Here is a 17,747-nt window from a genome sequence, read left to right as displayed (position 1 = left end):
GGTTTCCAACCATTTCCAGCCTGGTCTTAGCTGGTCAGGTTAGCTTAGGGCTCTGTGCAATAGGAAAATGTTGGTTTTATAGCAAAAGCTTTTTAAAATACTATTATTACCAACTCAGTTTTGTCCGTTACAGGGTTGAGAATACTGGGTGTCCTAATAAGAATAAAACAGAAAATAGTATGTAGGCTTTAATGCCTGAGGTGGGAAATGATGTTTTGAAAGTTTATATTGCGCCTAATTATGTAGGCTATTTAAAAAATACAATCAATACACTTAAAAATGAGTTTGCTCAAGCTGAAATATTACCGAATGCCAGGACTGACACAAATATAAACACACAAACTGCACACACATTTAACATTATAAACATTATACATCTTTAAAGTGCGAAAGTCTTTCCTGTTTAAAGGGTCTCTGAGACAGATAATATATAAGCACATTCAGTCAACAAAACCATACAATTAGGTTTCTTATATTAGTGAATTTGGTTGGACTGGTTTGTGTGTGAATGATGCGCTCAGTCTGCTTTTTTTCGCTCAGGCGCGCTCCGGGCGCTTTGTTTTGGGGTCCTTTATCGCAACTCAGCGCCAGTCGCGCAGCGGTGTTTTACGGGAGTGTTTGGATATTCTGAATCTTCGCATATTTTCGGCTTTACATTTGTTTATTTCGGCGGTTTTCTGTGTTCGTGGAGCCGCAAGGATGAATCTGGAGTTGCTCGGTGAGCTCCGCTGTTATGATTCTGCTAGCTGCGTGCTAACACCTGCTAGCGCTGCGTTTAGCATCAGCACAAACTTTACCGAACAATAACAATGTCTAACTGCAGCTGTAATAGCTATATTAAACATTAACCACTATTTATTATATCTATATGATATTTAGATCCCATCTGATGTGCACTGTCTGATTCGTAAATAATCATAATCATAAATGATGTCTGTGTATATTAATATACATTAATAATGCTGTACCATAACGCTGTAAGGTATTAAATCTGCATTTTATCTGTCTTACAGAGTCGTTCGGGCAGAATTATCCAGAGGTACTGTAAACACTCATTATAAATGCATTCAGTACATGTGCAATTAGTATTAAGTCTGAGTGAACATGTTATGAATACTGTTGTGCATTTATTATATACCATGTCTTGTTATTATATGCAGTGTTGTAGGCAATAAGGTGCTGTTATTTAATTGCTTTGGGCAACTTTTCATTTTTAGGTGTTTTAAGTACACTTTTAACATATTTGGCTTCAATATTGTAGATCCTGGTAGGTACATTGAAAAAAAAACAGCAGAGAATAATACATTGAGGTAAAGATGTTGTTAATATTCACACATTCTGAAATTCTCCTTAATACTATAATTTCAGAAAAGTGATGCATGCAAGTTCTCAATATTGAAATGATGCAGCCAGTGTAACGGAGGCCAGCTAGTGTGTGCTGTGCAGGTAAACCTCCCTCCTCTGACCTCTAAAGGTGCTCTAGCAACAGACGCTAAAGGCCATGGTCTTTAGCCTCCTTGGTAGAGCGACCGACTCCCATGCGGAAGGTCGTCAGTTCGATACCAGCTCGAAGCAGTTTGGGTGGTGTAGGATTGGCGGGGTTACACCAGCGGCTATCAAAATACAACATTGTTCACAGTCAGTTAAAGGTGCTGTGTGTCAGTGTTTGAACTTTCTAAAGTGTAAAAACAGCATCATATGTGTGCAGATATTTCAGAAACATGCTCAAACAGCATTCCTGTTTATCTGAGAAACAATGCTGAAGTCAGATATCCTGCTGTGAACATGTGTTTTCCGTGCTGGAGCGCCTGTCTTTGTTTTGGTCATTTAACCCGCCCAATGCCAGTTTAGCCAATTATATTTTAGCACCCCGGGTTGCCAGATGGTGGAAAACAGTGTATTTCATTCAGTCAGGAAGGCTCTCAGAGCATGTGACTGAAATGCGCCCTCTGGTGGACAGTAGCAGACTCTGAAATGAGACGCAGATTCAGAGTTCCACATGAGATTATTAATTAGCAGATACTATAAATATTAGGAGTGTAAACATTAGGTGAGCAGGTTACATTGTAACCCCGTGTCCTAACAACACACTACATGACGAGATACGCAGTGATGAGCAGTTTGGGCTGTTTGCAGCAGAAGAAACAGGACAGAAATGTAAACAAAGGCATTCAGCAGCACAGAATAGAGCACTCACTGCACTCCAGCACAATAATAAACTTTATAATCTAATGAACACAATTTAAAGCTCTTGAACATGATTAAATGTAGATGCTGAATCACTGATATGTGTTGGTTTGCACTGAGTCTCAGTTCTGAAGTTGAGTTTCAGACGCTTTATCTTATTCTCCAGATCTGAGCTGAACTATCTGCTGCTGCTTTCAGATTTATGGTAATAAATGTCATGTCAGACTCACATTATCAGCGTTTAACACTGAATAAAGCACATGAGCTGTACCCGAGCTGTTGTTCAGCTGAAATAGAAGCTGTTTCTAATATATCAATTTGAGATGTTGCTCATATGGAGAATATTCCTTCTATCGTGTGCCGCTGCTTTAATTTAGAACATGATTTAAATCACTCGCTTCTGTCCTCAATCTGGCAACCCGCACTTGCGTTTGTTTTGATCCAGAAGTGCAATACCTAGTTCAACCACTGGATGTCAGATTTACACACTGCACCTTTAAATAGTGCTAATGTTGTTTTAAAGTCATACTTAGATGTGTTTCAGACCGAATATACAAAGTACCACGGTAAACAATATAGGGAGCCAACACAAGTTGCCACTGAACAAATGTGTGAATCTAAAAGCAACTTTACCCCAATGAAAAATACTTTACATCTTGCAGAATGATTCTGTTTGTAAACTAAAAGACCTTCATATTCATTCATGCTGAAGAAAACTGTATTGAGAAATTACTTGATGACAATATACGGTCCGGTTTGACTGAAAATTAAATAATTAATTACGTGTTTAAAGTCTGTGTGTTGAGATACATGTGGATTTATGTTTATTAAATTACTTGTTGAGGAGTAATTAAGTTACTTTTCAGACAAGGTCATTAAAAAAGTAATATAACTGCAATTGTAATGATGTAATTAGTAATTAATTACTGTTTTGAAATAACTTATGGAACACTGATTTTATATATATATATATATATAATTATATATGAATAATATAATTATGGCTATGTAAATTTATGAATAATTAAATGTGCATATTTATGTGCTTTGTTGGTCTTAGTTAATTTATTAAATATGTATTTTAATGTATGTCATTTTTGTATAATTTTTTAAAATTTAATAAATATAAAGTGTACAGGTGAAGAGTGTGTTTGTAAATCCTAGTTTGTGTGTGGTGTGTGTGCTCATATATATATGTGTGTGTGTGTGTGTGTGTGTGTGTGTGTGTGTGTGTGTGTGTGTGTGTGTGTGTGTGTGTGTGTGTGTGCGCGTGCGTGCGTGCGTGCGTGCGTGTGTGCGTGTGTGTGCGTGCTTATGCAGGAGGCTGATGGGACTCTGGACTGCATCAGTATGGCTCTGACCTGTACGTTTAACCGCTGGGGAACACTACTCGCTGTCGGCTGCAATGACGGACGCATCGTCATCTGGGACTTCCTGACCAGAGGAATCGCCAAAATCATCAGTGCACACATACACCCTGTGTGCTCGCTCAGGTACACATCAAATACATACACACTCCCCATCTGCTCTCTCAGTTCCACACACACAAATAATTAGTATGTGAGTGTGTGTTTGCTCTGATGTAAACATGTGGGCTTTTGTGTGTGTGTGTGTGTGTGTGTGTGTGTGTGTTCCTGCAGCTGGAGTCGGGATGGTCATAAGCTGGTCAGCGCCTCCACTGATAATATCGTCTCCCAGTGGGACGTCCTGACGGGAGATTGTGACCAGCGCTTCCGCTTTCCCTCCCCCATCCTCAAGCTGCAGTATCACCCCCGAGACATGTGAGTGATGTCACTTTCTCTCGCACCCGTCAACCACCGCGGCGCACTTCACATTGTTTTTACACATCGCTAAATAACACAAACGAATGTCCGATTGTCTATTAATGACTTTTGTGCTCTTCTGTAGATTACATTTAGATTACTTTTGTAGATTACTTTTGTGGTCTTTTGTAGATTACTTTTAGATTACATTTAGATTACTTTTGTGCTCTTTTGTAGATTACTTTTAGATTACATTTAGATTACTTTTGTGCTCTTTTCTAGATTACTTTTAGATTACATTTAGATTACTTTTGTGCTTTTTTGTAGATTACTTTTAGATTATTTTTGTGCTCTTTTGTTGATTACTTTTAGATTACATTTAGATTACTTTTGTGCTCTTGTGTAGATTACTTTTAGATTATTTTTGTGCTCTTTTGTAGATTACTTTTAGATTATTTTTGTGCTCTTTTGTAGATTACTTTTAGATAACATTAAGATTACTTTTGTTCTCTTGTAGATTACTTTTAGATTACATTAGATTACTTCTGTGCTCTTTTGTAGATTACATTTAGACTACTTTTGTAGATTACTCCTGTGCTCTTTTGTAGTTTACTTTTAGATTACTTTTGTAGATTACTCAGGCTCTTTTGTAGATTGCTTTTAGATTTTTTGTGGTCTTTTTGTTGATTACTTTTAGATTACATATAGATTAATTTTTCTGTTTTTTTAAAATACTTAGATTACTTTAGTTCTTTTTTCTAGATTACTTTTATAATACATTGTTTTTTTTGTTCTCTTGTCATTTGCTTTTTAGATTACATTTAGATTATTATTTTTTGTGTACTACTTTTAGATTATCTTTGTAGATTGCTTTAAGATTACGTTACATTAATAGATTACATTTGTGCTAAAAATTAGAAAAATTAAATGAAATTATTAATTGTGAACAAGTTGTGATCATGTAATCCATAAAAGTAACTGTAAAAAAACTGTAATATTGTGATCCAGATTACATTTAATCCATTACTACCCTTCTTGGATGTGTGCATTTGAGTTCTTTTGTGTGCGTTTGTGCTCTTTTTTGTTTGCTTTTAGATTAATTTTGTGCTCTTTTGTAGTTTGCTTTTAGGTTATTTTTGTATATTACTTTAAGATTAAATATAGATTACTATATTGCGACAGTTGTTTTAGTTTAAGACTAAACTAATTTTCGGTCAACACATTTTCGTTACCTAAAAATAAAATTGACAATTCACAATACATGATGAACTAAAACTCACTGTAACAAACATCAGTCACTGAAAAAATGGAAATGAAAATTGCAAAAATCAATAATCGTTTTCAGAATAACCACTCATTCTGTGGCTGTTTAGAGAAACACCAGTAGATGGTGCTTTTACACTAAACACACACACACACTTTTGCCGATAAATTGTAAAATAGACTTGTTTAACTACATACACAGTGGTATCTTTAGTGTAAAAAAGATTGTGTTCATCGTTTTTACTTTTATTCCTCACGTTTGTGTGGTTTTGGCTTCAGTGTCTGTTCTAACTATTATTTTATTGTTATCACTCACAAGCTCTGTAAATACTAAACTCTGCTCTTTGGACATGTTTTGTTCACTTTGATGAGCAACAATTACTAAAACTAAATATATATAAGCTAAGTAGAAATGTGTTCACAAAATAAAGCCGAAACTAAAACTACTTAATGAACTGAACTGAAATTTACAGCAAATTTTAAAATAGTACGGAGATATAAACTATATGTGTGTGTTCTAGGAATAAGGTTCTGGTGTGTCCCATGAAGTCTGCGCCCGTCTTGCTCACGCTGTCCGACTCCAAACACGTGGTTTTGCCGGTGGATGACGACTCAGATCTGAATGTAGTGGCGGCGTTTGACCGACGCGGAGAGTACATTTACACCGGAAACGCCAAGGGGAAGGTTAGAGTGTGTTTCTGTTTATATCTGTGTCAGAGCTGAGTGGATTACTTATGATACATTACAGTTACTGATTACAAAGTACATGGCAAACTTTTGTAGCCAGTAATATAATGTCTTAGATGACACATTTATAGTTGTTGCATAGTTATTAATGCTGTTTTGTAGATTACTCTTAAATTACTTGTGTGCTGTTTTATATTACTTTTAGATTACTTTTGTGCTCTTTTGTAGATTACCTTTAGATTATATTTAGCTTATTGTTATGCTCTTGTGGATTACATTTAGATTACTTTAAGATTAAATGTAGATTACTTGTGCTCTTGTGGTTTGCTTTTAGATTACTTTTAGATTGTATTCAGCTTATTTTTATGCTCTTTTGTAGATTACTTTTAGATTACATTTGTGCTCTTTTGTAGATTACTTTTAGATTACATTTGTGCTCTTTTGTAGATTACATTTAGATTACATTTGTGCTCTTTTGTAGATTACTTTTAGATTACTATTGTGCTCTTTTGTAGATTACTTTTAGATTACCTTTAGATTACTTTTGTGCTCTTTTGTAAATTACTTTTAGATTACTTTTGTGCTCTTTTGTAAATTACTTTTAGATTACTATTGTGCTCTTTTGTAGATTACTTTTAGATTACCTTTAGATTACTTTTGTGCTCTTTTGTAAATTACTTTTAGATTACTTTTGTGCTCTTTTGTAGATTACTTTTAGATTACCTTTAGATTACTTTTGTGCTCATTTGTAAATTACCTTTAGATTACATTTGTGCTCTTTTGTAGATTACTTTTAGATTACTGTTGTGCTCTTTTGTAGATTACTTTTAGATTACCTTTAGATTACTTTTGTGCTCTTTTGTAAATTACTTTTAGATTACTTTTGTGCTCTTTTGTAAATTACTTTTAGATTACTATTGTGCTCTTTTGTAGATTACTTTTAGATTACTTTTGTGCTCTTTTGTAAATTACTTTTAGATTACTTTTGTGCTCTTTTGTAGATTACTTTTAGATTACTTTTGTGCTCTTTTGTAAATTACTTTTAGATTACCTTTAGATTACTTTTGTGTTTTTTTGTAAATTACTTTTAGATTACTTTTGTGCTCTTTTGTAGATTACTTTTAGATTACTTTTGTGCTCTTTTGTAAATTACTTTTAGATTACTTTTGTGGTCTTTTGGAGATTACTTTTAGATTACTTTTGTGCTCTTTTGTAGATTACCTTCAGATTATATTTAGCATATTGTTATGCTCTTTTGTGGATTACATTTAGATTACATTAAGATTACATGTAGATTACTTGTGCTCTTGTAGTTTGCTTTTAGATTACTTTTGTAGATTACTTTTAGATTACATATAGATTATGTTTGTGCTAAAAATATAAACCTTAAAATAAGGATGGATCAGTGAATTGTGAACAACTTACTGCCATTGTGCATGTATGTCATCATGTGATCCATAAAAGTAACTAAACTATTTACAATATTTAAAAAGTATTCGATGTTTGTAATCTAATTAGGTAATCCAGATTACATATAATCTATTACTACCCTTCTCTGATGTGTGTTTTTGAGTGCGTGTGTATGTGTATGTTTGACGTTAACTTGTGTGTTTCTGTCCAGATTCTGGTTTTGAACACAGACACTCAGGATCTGGTGGCGTCCTTCAGAGTGACCACTGGAACCAGTAACACCACCGCCATCAAGTCCATCGAGTTTGCTCGCAAGGGCAGGTCAGACATTATTATTACCCACAGTTCCACACCACCTTCACGTGTATATATATATATATATTTGATGGTGTGTGGTGTGTATTTGATGGTGTGTGTTGTGTGCCCGCAGTTGTTTCCTCATCAACACAGCAGATCGAATCATTCGAGTTTACGACGGTCGAGAGATCCTGACCTGCGGCAGAGACGGAGAGCCTGAGCCCATGCAGAAACTGCAGGACCTGGTCAACAGGTGTGTGTGTGTGTGTGTGTGTGTGTGTGTATGAATATAAGTATGAGTATGAGTGAGTGTGTGTGTTAGGGTGTATTTTACCATGTGAATGAGTGTTTGTGTGTGTGTGTGTGTTGGTCTGTGCAAGTGTGTTTTTCTTTGTGTTGTGTGTGTTTGCTTCTATGTGTGTATGTGTATGTTGGCTTATGTGTTAGGCAGTCAGAAATAGCTATACTAGGAGTGTTTAAGTTTAGTATATTTAGCAAAATTCACCTGTGTGTGTGTGCATGCGTGCAGGACGCCGTGGAAGCGCTGCTGTTTCTCCGGTGACGGCGAGTATATCGTGGCGGGTTCTGCGCGTCAGCATGCGCTCTACATCTGGGAGAAGAGCATCGGCAACCTGGTGAAGATCCTGCACGGCACACGAGGAGAACTGCTGCTGGACGTAGCGGTGAGGCTAATGCTAACACTAATGCGTGTGTGTGTCAGCTAACAGCCAGTGTGTGCAGATGATCATGACTGAAGAGTGTGTGTGTGTGTTTGTTTAAATGTTTGTGTGTTTGCAGTGGCACCCGGTGCGGCCCATCATCGCCTCCATCTCCAGTGGCGTGGTCTCCATATGGGCTCAGAACCAAGTGGTGAGAAAATCAAACAAATCAGACTGTAAAGTGTAACGTGTCACTGTAACGCGGAGTGTAACATGCAGTGTGTGTGTGTGTGTGTGTCCTGCAGGAGAACTGGAGTGCGTTCGCACCGGATTTTAAAGAGCTGGACGAGAATGTGGAGTACGAGGAGAGAGAGTCCGAGTTCGACATCGAGGACGAGGACAAGAGTGAACCAGAGCAGACGGGTGAACACACACACACACACACACACACACACACACACACACACACACACACACATATATATATATATATATTTATATATATATATATATATATACATGCACACACACTAATACAAACGCACTCACACAGATACACACTAACAAGCAAATACACACACACCCTCGTACAGATCAAAATAATACACACTAATACAAACACACAAAAACACACATGCATGCACATACAAACACACACACATCCACATATACTCACACAGCTCAAAATAACACAGACAAAAATAAACACACTAAAACCCCCGCACACACGGTCGCAAGACACATACACTCAAACAAAAACACACACACACACACACACACACACACACACACACACACACACTGAGGCCATGTCTACACTAATCCGGATAAATTTCTCTAAATTCCTCTAAAAACGCTTCACGTCCACACTGTCGTTTCTATTCGTTTTTTAAAACTTTGTCATCCACACTGAAATGACTACAAATGCTTTCAGCCTGTACTGCGCATGCGTGAAACGTAAGACGCTTCGGCACGCATCATTTCCGCCTGACGTTTATTTTCTTTCCGGCTCTTTGAAACGTTGCGGCAAAATGTCAAGGAAAAGCACAGAGTTTTTTAAATGGACTGACTTTAAATGGAGTTGCTTCGTCGAGTAACACATGGAATACAAAGTTGCAAATGAGAGTGAAAATGTAGACTGGGAGACGTGCCAAAACAAATACGCCGATATACTGGACCGCTTTAAAGAACAGTATCCTGCTGAAGACGCTGCTTACCCTCACAGTAAGGACGACATCACTAAAATCATAATCGCAACGAAATTAAAGTAAACGAATTAGTAACATGACTGAGTCACATGACAAAAAAACGCGTCATTGTTTTCGAAAGACTCCGTTTTCACAGTCTACACTACGACACGAAAACGGCGTTTTCAAATTTATCCACTTTGGAGAGCGTTTTCAAAAAGATACGTTTTTGTTTCCTAAAAACGCATCTCAGTGTGGACGGAAGGGCAAAACGGAGACAAAAATATGGACATGGCCTGACTGCGTGTCTGTGTGTGTGTCAGGAGCGGACGCAGCGGAGGATGAGGAGGTGGACGTCACATCAGTCGACCCCATTCCTGCATTCTGCAGCAGGTCAGTGACCAATAAGCTCGCACACAGCCGGTGGCCACGCCCACATTGAATATCATTATTCCTGACCCCGATTACATCTGTTTGTCAGATTGTTACTGTAGTTCTTGACTGTTTTTGTTTCATTCATGTTGTTTTACTGATGATGTGGCAAAAAAATTCAAATATTACGCATAAAGTTTTATTTATTAAATTTGTCATTATTTTTAATATTGTACCGTTTCCAGTTTATTAAATTTAAGTTATATTTACAATTTACAAAAATCCTCATAATTTTTAATAGATCCAAATGTGTTTTAATGTTTATATATATTTCTTTTATTGTTCGATATGAAAAATTAGCTAGTTTCACATGTGTTTTGTTTATCAATTTTGTTTGTCTGCATGTTTAGTTTTAACGTTAACGAAAATAAAAAGTGTATTATTGTTATTTTTATGGCTGATATTTTTTGTTGTTAATTTTTGAAATAGTTTTTGTTGGTTTGATCGAGTTAGTAGTCGTCAGTAACTAAATCGGCATGCGTCTAAATGGCCGGCTTTTGAAAAATGTTAATTTTTTTTTTTCTCATGCAGTGACGAGGAGCTGGAGGACTATAAAGCTCTGCTGTATTTGCCGATCGCCCCGGAGGTTGAGGACCCAGAGGAGAACCCGTTTGGCCCCCCGCCTGACGCCACGGCTCAGAACGCCAGCACTGACGACGGCTCCGCCCACACCGGCCCCGGTGACAAGAAACGACACCCGTCAGGAGACGGAGCACCACCGAAGAAGAAGATCCGCACCACCACCATCGAGCTGCAGGGCGTCCCAAGCGACGGTCAGTGCTGCAAACATGAGCTGTCAAAATAAAAGTCATCAATAAACTAAACAGTTATCGGCAAAATAGAATAGCGTATTGACAGGATATTAACAAAATGCAAATATCAGGCAATGTATTGGCTCTGGTTCAGATGCTGTCAAAATAAAAGTCCAATTTTGACAGTCATCAGCCCAACATTAAAGCAAAGTTGAAAATCACATTATTTAAAACCTTGTAAAACGTGACAGACAATAATCTATCTATCTATCTATCTATCTATCTATCTATCTATCTATATATATATATATATATATATATATATATATATATATATATATATATATATATATATATATATATATATATATATATTTGTATAAATAAAAAAAATTACTAGCTCAAAATAAATGTCTGATTCCAGTTTTCTTTTTATATTTTGTGATATATTAGCGTTGACTTAGTTGATATCATAATAAAAGTCCAATTTACGACAGTTGTCAATAAAAGCTACATTTTTAAAACAAATGTTTACAAATCTCCAATATCCTGGCCTTGACAGAGGTGCTGTCAAAATAAAAGTCTGATAGTGACACTATTAAGCCAAAGAAAACACTATTTAAATTTTCGATTAATGTCAAACTAAAAGTCCAATTTTGACATATAGAGGTCAAACATAAAAATCAGCTGATAACAATTTCGACAGGTACCAACCAAAAATAATCTTATTGCAGATATTTTAAATAGCTTAAGTGCTTAAGTGCTGTCAAAATAAAATCCTCAATCAGACACTAAACATTGTAATTCTGATATTAATTTGCTATTATTTTAAAATGTTCCAATATTTTGCAACACGTTGGCTAAAAAAATCGTATTATTTAAAAATGTCAAATATCGAGCAACTGCGTTCTGTCATTTTCAAAATAAAAGTCTTGATTTCAAACAAAATCTTATTGCCGATGATTTAAAAATGCCAAATTCTAGGCAATATATTGGTCTTGGATTTGGTGGTGTTAGAATAAAAGTCTGATACTAACCAGTCAAACAAAACACTAATCAGTCAAACAAAACACTAATCAGTCAAACAAAAAACTATTTAAAATTCTGATTGATGTCAAACATAAAAACCAGCTGATAGCAATTTAAAACATAAAAAAACTATTTTAATAATACCAAATTTCGAGCTACTCTGTTCTGTCATTTTCAAAATAAAAGTCTTGATTTCAAACAATCATACACAAACTATATTTCCAATCATTTAAAAATGCCTTATACTGGGCAATAAATTGGTCTTGGATTTGATGTCAAAATAAAAGTCACTAATAATGCCGCCACTGAAAAGCCAAACAAAAAACTATTTAAAATTTGATTGATGTCAAACTAAAAGTCTAATTTTGATCTTTAGAGGTCAAACATAAAAATCAGCTGATAACTATTTCGACAGGTACTAACCCAACATAAAAACCTTATTGCCAATATTTTAAATAGCTTGCTTAGCATAAGTACTGTCAAAATAAAAGCCTTAATCCAACACTTAACATTATGATTCTGATATTTATTGCCCATTATTTTTAAATATCCCAATATTTTGCAACACGTTGGCTTTGGATCAGCTGAAAACAATTTCGAACATTAATAAAAACTAATATTTTAATAATGCCAAATATTGAGCAACTCTGTTCTGTCATTTTCAAAATAAAAGTCTTGATTTCAAACATCTATAAACAATTGTATTGCCTACTACATATAAATACCAAATAATATATAGGTCTTGGATTGGAATGTTTTCAAAATAAAAGTCTCTGTTTTTGTGTTTCTCAGAGGTGCACCCGCTGCTTGGCGTAAAAGGCGACAGTAAGTCGAAGAAGAAGGCGGCGGGGCGACCCAAGGGATCTAAAGGTAAAGACAAAGACTCTCCGTTCAGACCCAAAGTCAGCCGGGACAGAGTAGAGGGGCTGGGGACGCCAGGTAAGACCCCGCTGTGACCTTTGACCCCTGGGTCTAGTGCGGCTTGAGCTCTACTGTGATTGGCCGCGTCTACTTCCTGCTTGCCTTCCTGTCCTTCCTGCTCTGACCCCTGTGCTGCCTTCAATAACGCATGTGTGTGCGGATGAATGCTTCAGGTCTCCTCGCAGGCTCAGTCCTTCCCATCATGCCCTGCAGCAGGACAACATTCGCTCCTGCTAGACACTGAATAGACTAGAATGTAATTGGAAAACACTGTTGTTTAAATGCTACTGTACAAATTTAGATTAGAATGGTAATAGTTATGCTATTGCACTTATTTTTTATTATACAGTTTTAAAATGTGCTTTTATTTGTAGGTTAGATGTTTTTGTTTGTTTATGTTACAATTTTCGAGATTCGCAAAATAAATATGACATTTTACTGGGTTAATTTTGAGCTTTTGTTTTGTTTGTTCATATGGATTAATCCAGCCATTTAATAATTTCAAATATTTATATATATATATATATATATATATATATATATATATATATATATATATATATATATATATATGAGCAATATCACATGAGTAGCAGTGCGATATGGCTGTATATCGGCACTGGTGGGAGGCGTGCAATGGCTTAGTGTCCCACCAGTGATGATACACAGCCATATGACACTGCTACTCGTGTAATATTGCGCTTATACGACAGTTTGACGGCATAATCGTGTATATAAAAAAGAAAATCGGACACAGAGAGTCTAAAAACCCTTTTGTATGAGGAACTACTTTCCTCCGCCATTCATTCAGATCTGCAGCTGATATCAGAACAGCAGAAAACACTGCTCGTTTACCAGTGTCACTGTAAAGCTAGTGTTTAAATGATTCTCTAGTGTAATGTCTAAAGTGATGACCAAACAGCTGATTTTGCTCACATTTTAAGATTATAAGGCTAAACAGCATGAAATGCCATCAGTCTACAGAGATTTCCCAGTATTTCTCTGCTGCAATCAGGATATCACAATAATTAACTCAGAAAAAGCCCAAGCAAAGCAAACACTCGCAGATTACTGCGGTATAAATACAGCACTACAACATACACAAGAGAGAGATCGACTTAGTGTCTCTTACCTTTCCTATCATGATTCTATCATGATTTGATTAGCTGTAGTTAGAAAGGACGCTGATGGCAGCCGATGCGCTGAATCTCAGAGATAATATCCTTATAAATAAACTGCATAGATGCAATCTTAACAACTACATGCTCACCTAAAAAAGCCTTAAAAGTACATTATGTTATCCAACAGCTGCAATATTTGTCAAGCTGTAGTGAGTTTATTGATCTGCTGTCACTCTATGTGGGCGGAGTAATACACAAGAGTGAAGAGGCTGTACAAGTGCTGATACTACAGGAATATTGCACGGCTATTAGCCAATAAGATTTGAGAACCAGACAGAACTGTTGGATAAATATATATATATATATATATATATATATATATATATATATATATATATATATATATATATATATATATACACATTTATAGATAGACTTTTTATTCTAATTTTCAGTGTTTATTAGTTAGCTTTGACACTCACCAATTCCAATTTCATTTAATACTTTTTATTATATTTAATATTATCATAGTTACAAATTTTAAGTTCTTTCTATATCGTCTTTGTAAAGTATCACAGTTGCCACTTTTTTGTTTATCTTTATTTATTTTTGTCTAAATTTTTTTTTTACTTTTTTTGAGTGTGAATTTCCATTGCGGTGGACCAAATCATTCCAGTAATGCCCTGCAACAATAACTTGTATTTGTTTTGTTTCATATACTAAGGCTGCGTCCGAAACCGCATACTTCCATACTATACAGTACGCTAAAATCAGTATGCGAGCGATTAGTATGTCCGAATTCATAGAATTCGAAAAACAGTCTTTGGGAAGTACCCGGATGACTTACTACTTTCGGCGAGATTCTTGAGTGCGCATCCCATGCACGCTGCGCTATCCCATAATGCCCCGCGAAAGAATTCATGAATGGAAGTGAAGCGACGCAACTGACGCAGGTAGGTCACGTGACCATACCAAAATGGCGGATGTAGTATGTCCGAATTCCATTCATACTTTTCACATTCATACTGTATAGAACACACTTTTCTAACGGCCGAGTAGTACGTTTAAATTCAAATACAGTACCTACTGAGTAGTAGCTGGTTTCGAACGCAGCCCAAATCTCACCTAACGTCAGGGCTTAATTTGTGTCGAAACAAGTTGGATCCGGCACCTTACCTGTCCCTCCTCTGGTACCATGCCGGATTTGTTACCCCGATCTGTTCTGGGACCTCGCAATTTACAAATTAAGCACTGCCTAACATTTTATTTTTATGAAAGTAGCTTATAATGCAAAATTAAATAGTTTTTAAAAATTCAAGAGAAGTCATTTTCATTGTTCAATTCAGAGCGTTGTTATTTCTGTCTTGTTTTAAAGCACATTATTGATTTACTCACAAATAATGCAAATGTCTAATAAATGCGTTTTTGCTTTGTCGCTTCGCTGTTTGGGCCTTTATATTGACCTGAAGGATTTAACAGTGTGTTTTATTCGTTATATTAGTATTTTCAAAAATAGTTTTACATTGTGATTTTAATTTTGCTAAATGCTATTTTTTATTTTATTTTAGGAAACCTGGTCGCAGCGGTGTACAAACAGCACGAGGTGCAGGGTCTGGACTGAAGCTGAAGGCCATTGGCGCCCCCTGTTTGAGTGGATGAATGACTTTTTATGAACTCTATGGACTGGAATTGTTGTATAATTTCAGATGGACTTAAACGCCGCAACCGATTGATTGGTTTCCACACATAGAGTGAGTGTTGGAAAGATCGAAGCATGTTTTTTTATTGTTTTATATCTAGAATAGATGGATCTGTCTCAGTCTACAAGCACTAGTTGGGTCATAGTCAGATATCTTATATTTGTTTTGTGTGTTTTTTTTTCCTGTGAGCTCTCTTGACTGGTCTTTTGTTTATAAATATTAAACCAGCTTGTTTTTTTGAGACTGTGTTATTTGTTTTTTTGAGTTTATTCATTTTCCTTTGGCTTAGTCCCTTTATTCATCAGGGGTCGCCACAGCGGAATGAACTAACAACTATTTCAGCACATGTTTTACACAGTGGATGCCCTTTCAGCTGCAACCCAGTACTGGGAAACACTCATACACTACATCCAATTTAGTTCATCCAATTGCCCTATAGAGCATGTGTTTAGACTGTGGGGGAAACCGGAGCTCCCGGAGGAAACCCACGCCAACACGGGGAGAACATGCAAACTCCACACAGAAATGCCAACTGACCCAGTTGGAACTCAAACCAGTGACCTTTCTGCTGTGAGGCAACAGTGCTAACCACTGAGCCACTGTCACCCCGTTCATTTCATTTGTGGAGATTGGGTTGCTACAAGAGATAAAGATGCAGACAGAAGTTAACAATAAACAATAATAAACGTATCCTAAACTATCAAATTAGTGTTGTTATACCAGTATTATTTTTATTTTGTTTATTAAGTTACCCATTAATTTGTGTTTTATTCACGTCTAACTCTACCCTGAAACCTAACCCAGTAATGTGAAAACAGTAATAATTACACAGTGTTATTCATATTATTAATTAAATTACTCATTAATTGTATTTTATTAAAGCCTACCCCAACCCTCACAGTTTTGTAAAAATAGTAATTGTTGTACAAAGTCACAAATTATGCCATTAAGGCGAGTATCCGCAGCTGTATCCCTTCTATATTTTACCTGTAGATCATGAGGTTAAACAGGCGCGAAATGCCTCCATTTTGTTGTGGCGGTTTCCCGCGTCCGCCCAGCAGATGGCGGCAGTGGCGCGCGAATGAAGGAGAGCGAGGAGAAAGGCATTTTTCTGATATTCGGTTCCATTTTGTGCTTTTCTACTGTTGGTTTCCATTTTGTGTTTCTGTTATTTTTTTAAATATCCGAAGTGAAGAAAATCAGGCAAAAGTCAACCAACTTCTGAGAAACAATCAGTCCCGGCCGTGGAGTCACCATTGAGTTCAGGTAAATCCCTATCAGACTCAAAAACAGCACCAACTTACTTCAAACATGAGCTAAAGGTGTCAAAATTAAGATTAACTTAGATAAAGATAATGTCTTTTATATTATTAAAGGTAACGTTAAACAAAGGAAAATATTGAAAAATATTCCTTATTTTACGTTTGTAGAAGGAGTGTGTGCTATATTTGCTCTGTAACGATATTTGTTATTTATTTAGGCAGTATTTGGGTTTTTTAAAGGTATATTGTTCAGTAAAATTACATAATCAAAAATGCCGTTTTCCTGAATAATTACGATCTCAAATGTGAACAGATCAACAAACGAGACATTATTGAGTGGCTTAAGTTTTACAATGGATACAGCTTTATACGTTTCATGTATCAATGAAAATAGCAATGATTTAGTTATTAATACGCCTAATTAGCTCATAATTAATCAGCAGATTTTGAACGAGTCATTTAAGTGAATTGTTCAATGAATCGCTCATTAATGCAGGTGTATCCGCCACCTGCTGGAAGTTATCATATTGTAATCATATTGTCCAAAACAGGCCATAATAGTCAATAAAAAAAAAGTTTAATATGATAAAGATGGCGACGCAGTAGGTAGTGCTGTCGCCTCATAGCAAGAAGGTCGTTGGTTTGAGCCTCGGCTGGGTCAGTTGGTGTTTCTGTGTGGAGTTTGCATGTTCTCCCTGCGTTTGCGTGGGTTTCCTCCGGGTGCTCCGGTTTCCCCCACAGTCCAAAGACATGCGGTACAGGTGGATTGGCTAGGCTAAATTGTTCGTAGAGTGTGTGTGGATGTTTCCCAGAGATGGCTAGAAGGGCATCCGCTGTGTAAAAACGTGCTGGATAAGTTGGCGGATCATTCCGATGTGGCGACCCCAGATTAATAAAGGGACTTAGCCGAAAAGAAAATGAATGAATATGATAAAGATGTTTAAAGATTACTTTTAAAAATGTAGATATTATCAAAATCACACGCAAATATAGTTTGAAGTAAATTTTTTATTGTATATTTTAGCTAGCATAGAGTGAAATCTCTATTAACCGAGTTGTTCTGGACAGATTTCTTAC

At 36.1% G+C, this 17,747-nt stretch overlaps 3 protein-coding genes and 1 long non-coding RNA gene across 9 annotated transcripts in view; 2 read left to right on the top strand and 2 right to left on the bottom strand.

The window, feature by feature from the left end:
- zgc:112334 overlaps positions 1-17,747 on the bottom strand; it is a gene marked incomplete at its 3' end in the record, with an annotated part of 817,035 nt that overhangs the window by 79,666 nt on the left and 719,622 nt on the right.
- The window catches only part of prkar2ab (protein kinase, cAMP-dependent, regulatory, type II, alpha, B), a 773,085-nt gene that overhangs the window by 79,664 nt on the left and 675,674 nt on the right, over positions 1-17,747 (bottom strand).
- On the top strand, positions 574-15,651 carry rbbp5 (retinoblastoma binding protein 5). Of its 5 annotated transcripts, none has more exons than XM_087302487.2 (14): positions 574-718; positions 1,014-1,039; positions 3,508-3,680; positions 3,828-3,968; positions 5,735-5,897; positions 7,522-7,631; positions 7,741-7,860; positions 8,137-8,290; positions 8,406-8,477; positions 8,572-8,689; positions 9,777-9,846; positions 10,417-10,658; positions 12,459-12,605; positions 15,277-15,649. In XM_087302487.2, exons 1-14 carry the CDS (start codon positions 700-702, stop codon positions 15,327-15,329), a joined length of 1,608 nt encoding a protein of 535 aa, XP_087158613.1. In that variant the 5' UTR covers positions 574-699; the 3' UTR covers positions 15,330-15,649.
- Positions 16,417-17,747, top strand: part of LOC141380116 (uncharacterized) — a 68,087-nt gene continuing 66,756 nt past the window's right edge. The window contains exon 1 of one of the 2 annotated variants that reach the window (XR_015521624.2): positions 16,417-16,674. This is a non-coding gene — a long non-coding RNA (uncharacterized LOC141380116). The remainder of the gene's footprint in view (positions 16,675-17,747) is intronic. The other variant, XR_015521625.1, reaches the window with a different exon arrangement.

Source organism: Danio rerio, chromosome 22, assembly GCF_052040795.2.
Source record: "Danio rerio strain M-AB ecotype USA chromosome 22, GRCz13ab, whole genome shotgun sequence".
Lineage (NCBI taxonomy): Eukaryota > Metazoa > Chordata > Actinopteri > Cypriniformes > Danionidae > Danio > Danio rerio.
The sequence above is the reverse complement of the archived record's forward strand: the minus strand, read 5'-3'. Positions and strand labels throughout refer to the sequence as shown.